The sequence below is a fragment of the Calonectris borealis genome, unplaced genomic scaffold (assembly GCF_964195595.1).
Source record: "Calonectris borealis unplaced genomic scaffold, bCalBor7.hap1.2 HAP1_SCAFFOLD_35, whole genome shotgun sequence".
NCBI lineage: Eukaryota > Metazoa > Chordata > Aves > Procellariiformes > Procellariidae > Calonectris > Calonectris borealis.
Window position 1 is genome coordinate 1,334,736 of NW_027441451.1, and position 11,800 is coordinate 1,346,535.

Here is an 11,800-nt window from a genome sequence, read left to right on the forward strand (position 1 = left end):
CAGCTCCTGGGGCAGAGAGGGGTCTCAGCCTCCCCATCAGCCCCAGGCCTGGGGCCAGCCATGGCATGAGGAGACGGAGGCCAGCGGCTCCCTGTGTCTGCTGCTCTTCTCTCAAAGAGATCCTTATTGCCCAATGCTGGCAGCCCCTCTGTGCCAGTCCCTCTACCGAGCACAAGACCCCTGGCCTGGGGTCTCCCCAGGCAGCTCCTGCTGCACCAGTGAGAGAAAAGCCTGCCCCAACCGGTGCATGCAGAAATAGCTCTGATCTTGTCCAGGGATGTCATCTCAGCATGGTCCTGAGCTGGCAGGACTGCTCCGCAGGGCAGTGGTGCCTGAAAGCCACAGGGAGACAGTCCCAGGTAGATCCCTGTGGATCATCCATCATTTCCATTGGCACTGGGCACCCACATGTGAAGGGTCAGCACATGCCCATTCCCTAAGACATCGCCCCATGCCCTCCCACCCTGAGCCCATGGAGAACCCAAGCACAGCAGCATGGCCTCGTGGGGGCAATTTCTTCAGCCTGTTCCTGACCTCAGCTTTGGAAGAAAAGCCCAAGCTCCAGACACAAGCACTGAGGAAATCCAATTTATTACAGAGATGCGACACAGGAGGCCAGCTGGGCCATCCTGCCAGACAGACGGACAAGGGCCTCTGGGTCAGACAGGCTGGGTTCATGCCTTTGGAGAAGTGGAGGGGCTTATTGCTGCTGAAAGACAAGTGATTGAATCAGCTTCTTCAGTGCGTCCTTGAGCTCCTGGTTCCTCATGCTGTAGATGAGGGGGTTCACTGCTGGAGGCACCACCGAGTACAGCACTGCCATCACCAGATCCAGGAATGGGGAAGAGATGGAGGGGGGCTTCAGGTGGGCAAACATGGCAGTGCTGACAAAGAGGGAGACCACAGCCAGGTGAGGGAGGCACGTGGAAAAGGCTTTGTGCCGTCCCTGCTCAGAGGGGATCCTCAGCACGGCCCTGAAGATCTCCACATAGGACACCACAATGAAAACAAAACACCCAAATGCTAAACAGGCACTAACCACAAGAAGCCCAACCTCCCTGAGGTAGGAGTGTGAGCAGGAGAGCTTGAGGATCTGGGGGATTTCACAGAAGAACTGGTCCACAGCATTGCCATGGCAGAGGGGTAGTGACAATGTATTGGCCGTGTGCAGGAGAGCATAGAGGAGACTACTGGTCCAGGCAGCTGCTGCCATGTGGACACAAGCTCTGCTGCCCAGGAGGGTCCCGTAGTGCAGGGGTTGGCAGATGGCAACGTAGCGGTCGTAGGCCATGACAGTGAGAAGACAATACTCTGCTGTCATCAAGAAGAAAAAGAAAAAGAGCTGGGCAGCACATCCAGCGTAGGAGATGTCCCTGGTGTCCCAGAGGGAATTGGCCATGGCTTTGGGAACAGTGGTGGAGATGGAGCCCAGGTCAAGGAGGGAGAGGTTGAGGAGGAAGAAGTACATGGGGGTGTGCAGGCGGTGGTCGCAGGCTATGGCGGTGATGATGAGGCCGTTGCCCAGGAGGGCAGCCAGGTAGATGCCCAGGAAGAGCCAGAAGTGCAAGAGCAGCAGCTCCCGCGTGTCTGCGAATGCCAGGAGGAGGAACTGGGTGATGGAGCTGCCGTTGGACATTTGGTCCCTCTGGGCATGGGGACCTGTTGGAGGAGGAAAACACAAGAAGTTAGGGGAGACTTCTCTGAGCAAAATCCAAGCCATTTCCCACAGCCCCTGCCCCTGCTGCACACCCCCCTTTGCATTTTCCAGGAATCCTTCCTCAGCTGCGGGGCTGGAGCTCTGGTGGGTGCTGGCTGAATGTGGCGTGAGGAGCAGGGCCTCTGCCCGCTGGCTGCCGAGGAGTCAGCCCTGCTCTGCAGCAGTGGGTTCCTGGGAAGGGTGGGGGCAGGGGCCAGTGCTGGCGTTTGACTTGGTCAGATGGAACCGCTCCTAACGCAGAAGGGCCTGTCAGCACCTGCACTCCCCGTGCTGAGGAACTGAGGTGGCAGAAGGCACTTGGAGAGGGTTTTCTGCTGCACTCAGGAGAACAGAGTGAGTCCTGCGAGGCAAGAGGATTGCCTGCGGATTAGGGCGGAGTCAGGGGAGCTGGTCTGTCCCTCCGTCTTGTTCCCAGCTGCCGTGGCCTTGCACCTTTCTGAGATGGAGGGCGATTACACTCCCGTGTTGCCCTGAAAAGCAACCAGACTCTGCTGAGAGCAGAGGGATCCACTGCAGACCATGAAATGACTCACCCTTTCTCAAAGCCTCAGCACCCCACTTCTAGCCAAGGACACACATTGCTCATAGCATACCCCGGAAGCAACAGACAGCTTGGATGGACACGCCAAGGAGAGAGCCAAGCATCCTAACCATGGCAACTTATGAAGGGAGAGTCAGCTCATCCCCAGCCTCACAGACTGCATTGCCCAGAGCTGCACAGGTTAGAGGAAAGCTGGGACACCTCCTTGCTGTGGACACATCTGCATAGGAGGACCCACAAGGTCTGTGCCTGACTCTGCAGCTGAAACTGCCGTGCCCAGGAGCCTGTCAGCAATACCAAGAGCATCTGAGCAAGGCAAGGAGAGAGACAGATGGGCACTGAGGGGAGCCTTTCCCTTACCAGCTCTGCACACCCCTCCCAGACAACAGCAATGCAGGACAGTCGCCCTCAGGCCCTGGTCAGCGGGAAATGGGCACGTGGCAGGAGAGATGTGCTTCATCTCTTCTGCTGGTCTGCTGGACGAGGAGGTGACTAATGGCCTAGAGCCCACGGGCTAAGGGCTGTGCTGGGTGGGAGAGGAGACAAGAGGGGTGCTGCCCAGGGAAGGAGTCTGCACTGCAGGGCATGGCTGGCAGGTGCCCGTATCTCCCCTGCAACAGGGTTTCCAGCAGCATTTCCCTCCCTCCCTGCTCATGTCTCTGCTGCCTGGAGCTGCCTCCCCAGCTGGGAGCTGTTTCTTTGGCCCCATGTTCCTTCCCTGCCAGTGCTCACAGACCCCATCCCAGTCCCCGTCTGCACAGCTCTGCCCTGCAGCCACGCTGTGTGTGCAGGGCTCAAAGAACAGGTCACACAAACCCTGAGGAAAATGCAAAGGTGGTGCTGGTTTTATCTGTAGGCTGGTGGGGGGTGAATGCGCTTGCTGAGGTTCCTAGTAAACCTCAGCGTGATGGTTTAAGAGTCTCAGACCCTGCTCTAACCTGCATTGGTTTCCATTCCCACCAAGCCGAGCCAGAGAAAAGTGGAAGCACAGGTTCAGGAAAGCACAGACTGCAGCAGGAAACCCCTGCCCTGAACGTACTCATGAAAAGTCCCTTCGGAAATGCCCGGGGCTGAGCTGGAGCTGTGAGCAGCCTGACCCAGGCAGCACCCTCTCGACAGCAGAAGGACCCTGCCCTGCTGGGGCTCGCTCCTTCCACCCACAGCTTCTCCCCACAGCGCCGTGGGGAGCTCCCCGGGCAGGCTGAGTGCTGACCCTGGCAGGCGGCAGAGTCCCTGCCCCAGCACAGACCCCTGGGGTGCAGGGACCCTGCTCGCAAGGACAGCCCTGGGCACCCCTGCCTGCACACCCCTGCAGTCCCCCCCAGCAGAAGGCAGCCCTCATGCCCTGTCCCTCTGACTGTGCAGCAGGGAAGCCCTGCTCTGCACCATGTCCTCCTCCTCCACACCACAGAAGGTGGGAGAAACCTCCTGAAATGTCCCACAGGCTGTGGCATGTGCCAACTTTTGGAGATCTCTCCAGGCACTGCAGGTCCTTTGCCCTGCACCCGGAGACTTACCGTGTCAAGGGCTGTGAAGGTTTCTCCTCCCGTTCATTCTCAGCATCCTCCCAGCCCAGACTGCCTCTAACCTCTCTCTGCCTCGCTCCTCTCCCCTCGGTGCCTGCAGGCAGTGCCCCCAGCCCTGCTGCGCTTTGCAGCAGAGGACCAGCCCAAGGCACCACTTGCTTTGCCCCCTTGGGGCTCCCACCACGTGTCCCTGCGCCTCCAGGAACCTGCTGGGAACAGCCTGAAGCCATCACTCATGGTCCCTCTCTCACCTCTGCAGACACGCTTCTTGCCAGCAGGGGCATTTCTCCTATTAGAAAAAGATTTGGGCATGAGAAATTTCGGCATTTCTTGTCCCATTACAAAGGACACCAGGAAAGTTACACCGAAGGATCTAAGTTCTCCAAGCTGGGGGGGATGTCTTCACTTGGGTGAATTTAGGCATTGCATTCTGGGTTTGTAGTCCTAGGCCTCCAAAGACATTCAGCAATCTTTTGTCCTTACCATGTCTCTGCTCTGAAACAAAGCCTTTGCACACACGGGGTCGAGGACACTTGGTACCAGGACCCCTTATGGCAAGTCAGAGCTTGCCTGGTTCCACAGCGTATGTGCTTCAGCCCTGATGTGCAGCAATGCCCTCAGCCAGGGCCACAGACACGGTGAGCTGGAGCCGTTCATGTCAGAGACCGAGCTGTGACACTGATGGAATGAACTGCCAAGGCATGGTGGCAGAGCTCAGTACAGCTGCTCTTCAAGGACAGCATCCTCCAGGCACAGCAATAGTCCCGATCGAAACTGAGTCTAGACCTGTAAGGCAACTCAAGGGCACCATAAGGAGTGTTGACTCCTTGAGGAAGAGTTAAAGAAGAAACAAAGACCCTGTGTGGCCACTGCTGAATTTCATAAGGGATAGAGGTGAGATTCTCCATGTCCTCTCATCCTCCGTCTTCACCAGCAAGGTCTCCCAGGCCTCAGTGACTCGAGGTAGGAATCTGGAGAAGAACAGCCAGCAGTGGATGGGGATCAAGTCGGGGTCACTTGGACTAATGCAATCTTTACCAGTCTCTGGGACAGGAGGGGCGGCATCCCAGGGAGCTGAGCGAGCAGGCTGGTGGCACAGTGAGGCCACTCTCCATCATCTCTGAAAGGTCACGGAGACTGGGAGAACTCCCTGACGCCTGGCAGCACCCAAATGTGGTGTGCACTTTTCAGAAATGGCCAATGCCTGAGCAGTGGAACTAAAGGCTGTGCCCCAGAGCACGTCCACTCAGATCCCACCTCTGGGTGTCTGGAAGAGAAGGTGACTGCATTTACCCAGGGTCGATTGTGCCTGGCCGGCCTCTTTGCTTTGTGTGATGAAAGGACAGGACTGCTGGACTTTGGGAGAGTGGTGGTGGTCTTTTCCCTGGAAGTCAGCAAGGCATTCAGCAACATCCCCCACGATATTCTTGTGGCCAGGAGAGGATATTATGGTCTGCATGGGTGTATAAGCAGATGGGTAAAAAAGAAGCTGGATGGTTGGGCTTGGAAGGACTCTAGAAAAAGGGAGAAACTTCTCAATCATGAGGATAGTCAAACTCTGGAAGCTGTTTCCCAGGGAGCGTGCACCAGCTCTATCCTGGAATGTGATCAAGTTGTGTTTGGATAAAGCCCTGAGTAATCTGGTCTGACCCTGCTTGGAGCAGGAGGTTGGTGGAGACACCTCCTGAGGTCCCTTCCAGCCTGAAGGATGCTGTCCTTCCTTCCCCTTCATGGTTTCAAATTAGAGGAAGCTCTCAGGTTCTCCCTGACCCCAGAAATAATTCACATCAGGTGCGGGGCTGCCTTACAAGTACCCCCAAACAGCCCTGACCACATCTTTGGCATCCCTTTTCATTTGTCCCAACCCACGTTCTTCTTTTTTACTCTCCTAATACCCTTCCAAATAGAACAGCCTACCTTGTCAATCCTTTCAGAGCAGGTTTCTCAATAGGTGTCAGCAGCCATGTACAGAGTCTGCCCATCAGCCAGGCATCAAAGCCACCATCACAGAAATGGAGACGAGGCACTTGACCAGCTCCTTCAAACCAGGAATCGGTATGCCATGCCACCTGAGATTCCCTGGAACCCTAAGCTTTAAGTGCAGAGAAGTGTGAGTCCTCGTCAGGTATCCTGGCTTGTCTCCTGACCCATGTGGTGCTTCAGGCTGTGGACAGAACCAAACCCAACTCTGTGACTAGGTTAGTTCCATTTCACATGCTGACATGCAGGGCAGATGAAGGGAGCTCACAACTCCAGGCTCTCTGCAGCACAGGTAGGACTTTGGGAACTGGAAGTGCAGGTACTGGTGGTGTACCACTAATTCAAAAACACCCTTGAGAGCTGCTCTATTTTTCCTTGGCTCCAAAGCTCACCCTGCTCAGATTTTGAAAGGACTACTTCAAACCTCTGCAACCCAAATCTCTACACGCTTCTTGCATCAAGGGTCTTGTACCCCAGGAAGAGGAAAACTTCCAATTCAGGCATCAACCCATTGCCCAGCCTGCCTGGAGAGCCGGGACAGTTGTGCCACACAACAGCCAGCCTCAGAGGGAAGCTGGAGGTAGTGTGAACTGAAAGGGTTTTGACTCAGATGCAAGCTCAAATCCTGAGCTGGCAGGACAACGTTGGCTGCAGTTAGACATGTGATACTTGTCACGACTGTGAGCTCAGACCTCGTTGGCAGAGTTTCTCACACGCCTCACGGAGGAGGGCAGGGTGTCGGGGAGGTGGGAGCACGCTTCTGTTTCCCTGATCCCAGGACGGTGCCCAAACCATCCATCCCTTGGCCTCTGGCATCCCATTACATGCAAAGCTGGTGGGCCTTTTGTCCATAATCATGTTAAAATGCATCAATAATCCTCCAAGTGTTTGTGTGATTTCCCGAAGGGTCTCAGTATTTTAGAAAAGTAAATACCAATTTCAAAAGGGTTAATCTGCCTGAATATAAACACCTGCAACATAGCAGTCTGCATCTGTGGGTGCCCTTCTGGGCAGTGCCCATCAGATCGGTGTTTGCACTCTAAGGCATGATACCCCATGCCCAAGTACATATCTAAGTGGTCCAGATGAAGGGCGGTCTTGCACAAGTCACCCTTTTTCTCCCCAGGTGGCATGGACGCTGCTGGTTTGCCTCTCCAGAGAGTGGCAGAGGCTGGATCCCCTTCTCAGGACAGACTCCTTGCCAGAAAGACACAGCCGCGGGGGGAACTCAGCAGGTTTTTATGGCATTTCACGCAGCATCCGTTTTGATCTCTCTGGTGCTTTTCTGTGACTGCGCTTTCTGCACAGATGATCATAAACAGAAAACGGTTTCATAAGAGATGATCAAAAAGGCCCTGTTGTGGACAAGAAAGCTCACCATGAGCTCTGGAGCGAGCGAGGAAGTTTATAATGAGCACCAGGAAGAACCAAGAAGCTCAAGGCCTCTTCTGAAGAGCGAGAGGCCCTGAGCAGCAGTGATTGGCCATGGTAGGTCTGGGAGAGAGGGTCGGGGGATGTCCGGGAGAAGCAAGGGGATGGCTGATGGCTTTAGCAAATCCTTACAACCATGCCTGAGCCCAGCAATGGACAGCAGTTGATGTCTGCAGGTGGGGGAGGAAAAAGAGGAGGATTGTCCTGGGAATATGGCAGGAAGAAAGGCCCTTCTTGTACAAACAGGGATGATAGAGACATTTCCATCCTGTGCGCATGGCTCAGCCTGGCAGAAGGGGAATGCCCACTGCTGGGGGGGAATGTGCTCAGTAGTGCCCAATGAGCTGACCTTGATCTCTTTTCTTCCTTCACTCCCCACGCTTGGATGGACCTCAGGCAAACATCCATGAGGCTGGAGAACGCACAAACCTCCTGGGCTGATGTCCCATCAGTGCAGGGGCAGAGGAAGGGTTTCTGAGACACACGGGCATGCAGGAAGAGAGCCGTGGGTGGGTGGCAGCGTGTGCGTTAAAGGAGGAAGAAGATGTGAAATAGCAGGGAGTGGGAGGGTGTCATGCGGAAGTGAAATGGGTTGAGTTTTGATTGTGAGGCAGCAGAAGAAGGCAGATGTGAGTTCAGTGCTGGGATATGCAGATGAAAGAGGATTCAAGTGAGTCTGTGTGCTGGGACATCTTGGGCGATCGAGGAGCATTAGCAGGGCTTTGGAAGAAGCCGCACAGTGTGTGGGGAACTCACAGCCATTGGCAGAACCTCAGAAAACCTCAGCTTTGTGTTTGAAGAACTCGTCAATGAGGACAGAAAGTCATCAGTAAAGCTTGGGACTTGATGGGGTGAGAGTGAGGTGGGGAATCACGGCTGGTGGTTAAAATCTGCAGAGAAAGAGGCACAGGCACAGAACAGTGTAGGACAGCCTGTGGTGGAGATGGCCCCTTTGTGGGGGCTGGGACCCCCCAACAGAACTGAAATCCTTGTCCTTTCGACTATGGCTGCTGTCTCTTCCACTGGAGCCCCTGAGAGGACACCAGTTCCTTACAGCCCCAGCACTTCCTTGCCTCCTCACCCACCCTCCACACAGCCTGGGAGGAGTCCTACTGCAGCCCTGCCCTCGGTATTGCACCCCCACATCTCCCTGCTCCCTGGAAGAGCCCTGAGCATCGCAGGAGGGAACAGATCCCCATTCCTAGGGCATGGGGGTCAGCGCTTGAGCATCTGCTTGATGAAACACACCAAGGCCTTTCACAGTTGCCTGCACATCTGATCTTCAACCTGTAAGCAGTGCCTCTGCGTTCCTGCTTCACTGGCCCCCAGAGACAGTCGCCTTGTCATCTCATTCCCTCCATGATCTCTTCAGTGATGGCCCTCAGGGGGACTAAATAACACCTGCAGAAACTTGGAGACGTGCTGCTGACTTTTCCTTCTCCAGAGGCCAGTTCAATCCTCTTTCAGTATCTGCAGTTCAGGACCTTGGCACCAGAGGGCTCATTAACATGCAAAATGCCCTACCCAGCCAAGTCTCTGGGCATAACTTTCCTTCATTCCTCTGTTCTTGTGTGGTTAATGTGAGAGGTTTCAGGAGTGTAGTCAAAGTGAAAAGTTTTCAGTACTAAATATCAGTAAGAAACCATTTCTTCTTTTTCCCCTTCTTCTTTTTCTGCTTACACATTCAGTGATACCAGAAAACTCCAACTGATATTGATCCTCAGCATCTCCTCACGGAGGCTGAAGATGTAGGGAAGTCAAGGCCCTGTATGTCAGACTGGCAGCCTTTGTCCCTACCTCCAACCCCACCATTTCTCCCATCAGCCCCCTGGGACTTACAGCACCTTTGTTCAAACCTGAGCTTTCTCCACTACAGTCAGTAGCTGCGTGTTTCAGCCCATTGGCACCAACTCCCACCCGCTTTGCTTGGAGAACGAGCTGCACGCAGACACAGAAGGATGTTTCTTAATTCCAACAAACAAAACCAAATGAAGGCACGGTTCAATAAAAAATGAACCACACTCCTCTGCTGTTTATTAAGTCCACCTTACCTCCTCTGAAGTCCACTTCCCACAGTGCATGGCCTTAGACCAACAGAAAACACGTTTGTGTCAAGCACAGATCCCAAGAACCCCCAAAGCACTCCCTGCCCCAGGCTCTGTTTCTCCACACTCACTCAGAGCGAGTCACACGCTGAAGTCATGAGCTCCCTTAATGCACAGAGGGAAGCAAAGAGGCAAAGTGCATGGAATGCTCTCTTTTGAATAGCCAAATCTGCACTAGTCCCAACATAGCGGGGTTACAGGAGCATCTTCAAGTAGACTCTGCAGCACCTAGACCCACTCATTTCTCATTCTCCTCCAGTGCTGGACACCTCAGGTGGATTTCTCCAGGCTTCCCTTTCTACTCAAGGGAGAGAAAGGAGTTGTCTCAACAGAGACCCTTTAGCCTACCCTGCCTGTCCACCAGTTCCTGCTCCAGAAAGGCTCCAGCCCTGAGTCACATTTCTGAGTCCGATGTGGGGGCTTCAGATCTTTGAGGGTTGTCTATAAATTCTTATGACTTTTTTCCTAGGACATGGACACGGACTGGCAAGATGATGACACTTTCCCTTCCCCTATGTAAATTTAGATTTATGCAGACATTTCCGAAAATGCATTTTCTCCCAACACTTGGAATGGAGAAGCTGAGTTCAAAGGATATATTTGTATGAGTACACTTGGCATCCACATTTCCTACCTAAAAATAGCTGGGAGCAGTGAAAGCTGGTGAAGTTGGATAGATCCCACTGTTATTTCTTTGCTATCAAGCAATGGCTACACCTGCTAGCACTTCCCTCCTGTCATCCCAAATATTTATGGGGTTTACAGTGCCACAAAACCATGGCCCTCCAAGAGCCAGACCCCAGCTGCAACACAGAGGCCCAGGGCACAGCCATATTACTGCAGGGCTTCTGCAGCCGGACCCAGAGGGTGCTCACCATGCCAAGGCCCAAGCTGGGCAGCTGGACCCTTTGCCAGGAATGGGATTCATCCCGCCTGATTTTAAGGGTTGGATTAAGTTGCCCAAACTGAAAGATTTACATTTATGTGGTTGTTTATCAAAGCCTCCCTACATGGGTTAATGCCGTGAGCCATCCAACTGTGAGCTGCAGCTTGGACAGAAACTGTCCTGTGCAGCGGGGAATAACCACTTCCCCTGGCTCTGCTCCTGCTCATACAGCTGAGGATGCTGTTGGACTTCTTTGCTGATAGCTCAGGTTTTGTTCAGCATAACCAAAGGACCACAGGGTTATTGCACAGAGATGCAACCCAGATGGGCAATCCTTAACTTCTTTCAGTGCATGCGGTCCATCCACCCAAAGGGCAGGGCTTTTGATTTGTCCTTGTTGGATATTGTGAGGATCCTGTTGGCCCATCCTTCCAGCCTCTTTGTTCTTGGAAACAAAAATAATGTGGGGGATGGCGTTGAAAACCTTGCTGGTGTCCTGGAGAACGACAGAGCTCTCCACTCACGCAGAGGTGCGGTTCTTTCGCCATAGGAAGCAATGAGGATGCTCAAGCATGATCAGCCCTGGGTTCATCCAGTCACTTGCTCCTTCAGATGCTCAGAAATGCAATCCAAGAGGACACCCTCTGGGAGACATTCCTCATCCAAAGTGAAGCTAAGCAGCCTTTAGCTCCCCAGCTCATCCTCTGGGTCCTTTTGAAAGATGCACGCAATATTTGCTTTTTGGCAGTTGTCAGGGAGTCCCCCCAGCCTCCATGACTTTTCAGAGATGATGGGGACTGGCCTCACTGTGACATTGTCTTGCAGTCTCAGCATCCATGGATGGCCCCTGATATGATTCCTATCCACTTTTGGCTTTTCTACTCCAGAGTACAGCCTTGAGGCATCCGTTGGGCATTTTTGAAAAGTGTATGCAACATTTGGGTGCTGCCAGTTGTCAGGGAGTTCCCCCAGTCTCCATGGTCTTTCAAAGATGATGGAGAGTGATCTTCCTGTGACATCGGCCTGCTCTCTCAACTCCCTGGGATGCCGCCCCTTCAGTCCCACAGACTGCAAAAGCCTGAGTTTGCTTAAATAACCCCTGATTACTTCACCATCACTGGCTTCTACTCCAGAGTCCTGCCTTGAGGCACAAAGGTCTGTGAGACCTTGCTAGTGAAGGTTGAGGCAAAGTGAACATAGAGTATCTCAGATCTCTCTACACCTGCTCTTACTAAATTCAGCACTAGTCCCATATGATCTTTGTGTCTTCATTGACTGTTCCCGAAGTAGTGACAGATCTTTATGGTGCCCTTGAATTCCCTTTCTAGATTCAACTGAGTTTCTATCTGGACCATTGCTGAGCTTGGAGGATGCTGTCCTTGAAGACAAGCTGTGCTGAGCCCTTCTGCCCTTCAGTGCTGCTGACCATTGGATCCCCAGAAAACTCCCCAGAATAGGCCAAAGTCTGCTTCTCTGATGCTAAGACAAATCCTCAAAACCACAGACCTAGAACAGTAATTGTCACTTTTTCTGACACTTAAATATTACTTGAGACATATCTCCAATGATCTGGCCAACCTGCATCAGTCTAGACCAAAATACATGGCAAAAATA

General features: G+C 53.4%; 1 protein-coding gene across 1 annotated transcript; it reads right to left on the reverse strand.

Annotated features, from left to right (window-relative positions):
* Nucleotides 1-700: 700 nt before the first annotated feature.
* Nucleotides 701-1,636, reverse strand: LOC142076202 (olfactory receptor 14J1-like). The gene has a single exon (XM_075138583.1). The coding sequence runs from the start codon at nt 1,634-1,636 to the stop codon at nt 701-703; it is 936 nt and encodes a 311-aa protein (XP_074994684.1).
* Nucleotides 1,637-11,800: the final 10,164 nt, after the last annotated feature.

Coding starts and splice junctions, on each gene's coding strand:
- LOC142076202 (XM_075138583.1), bottom strand. CDS start 1,636: ATGTCCAACGGCAGCTCCATCACCCAGTTCCTCCTCCTGGCATTCGCA.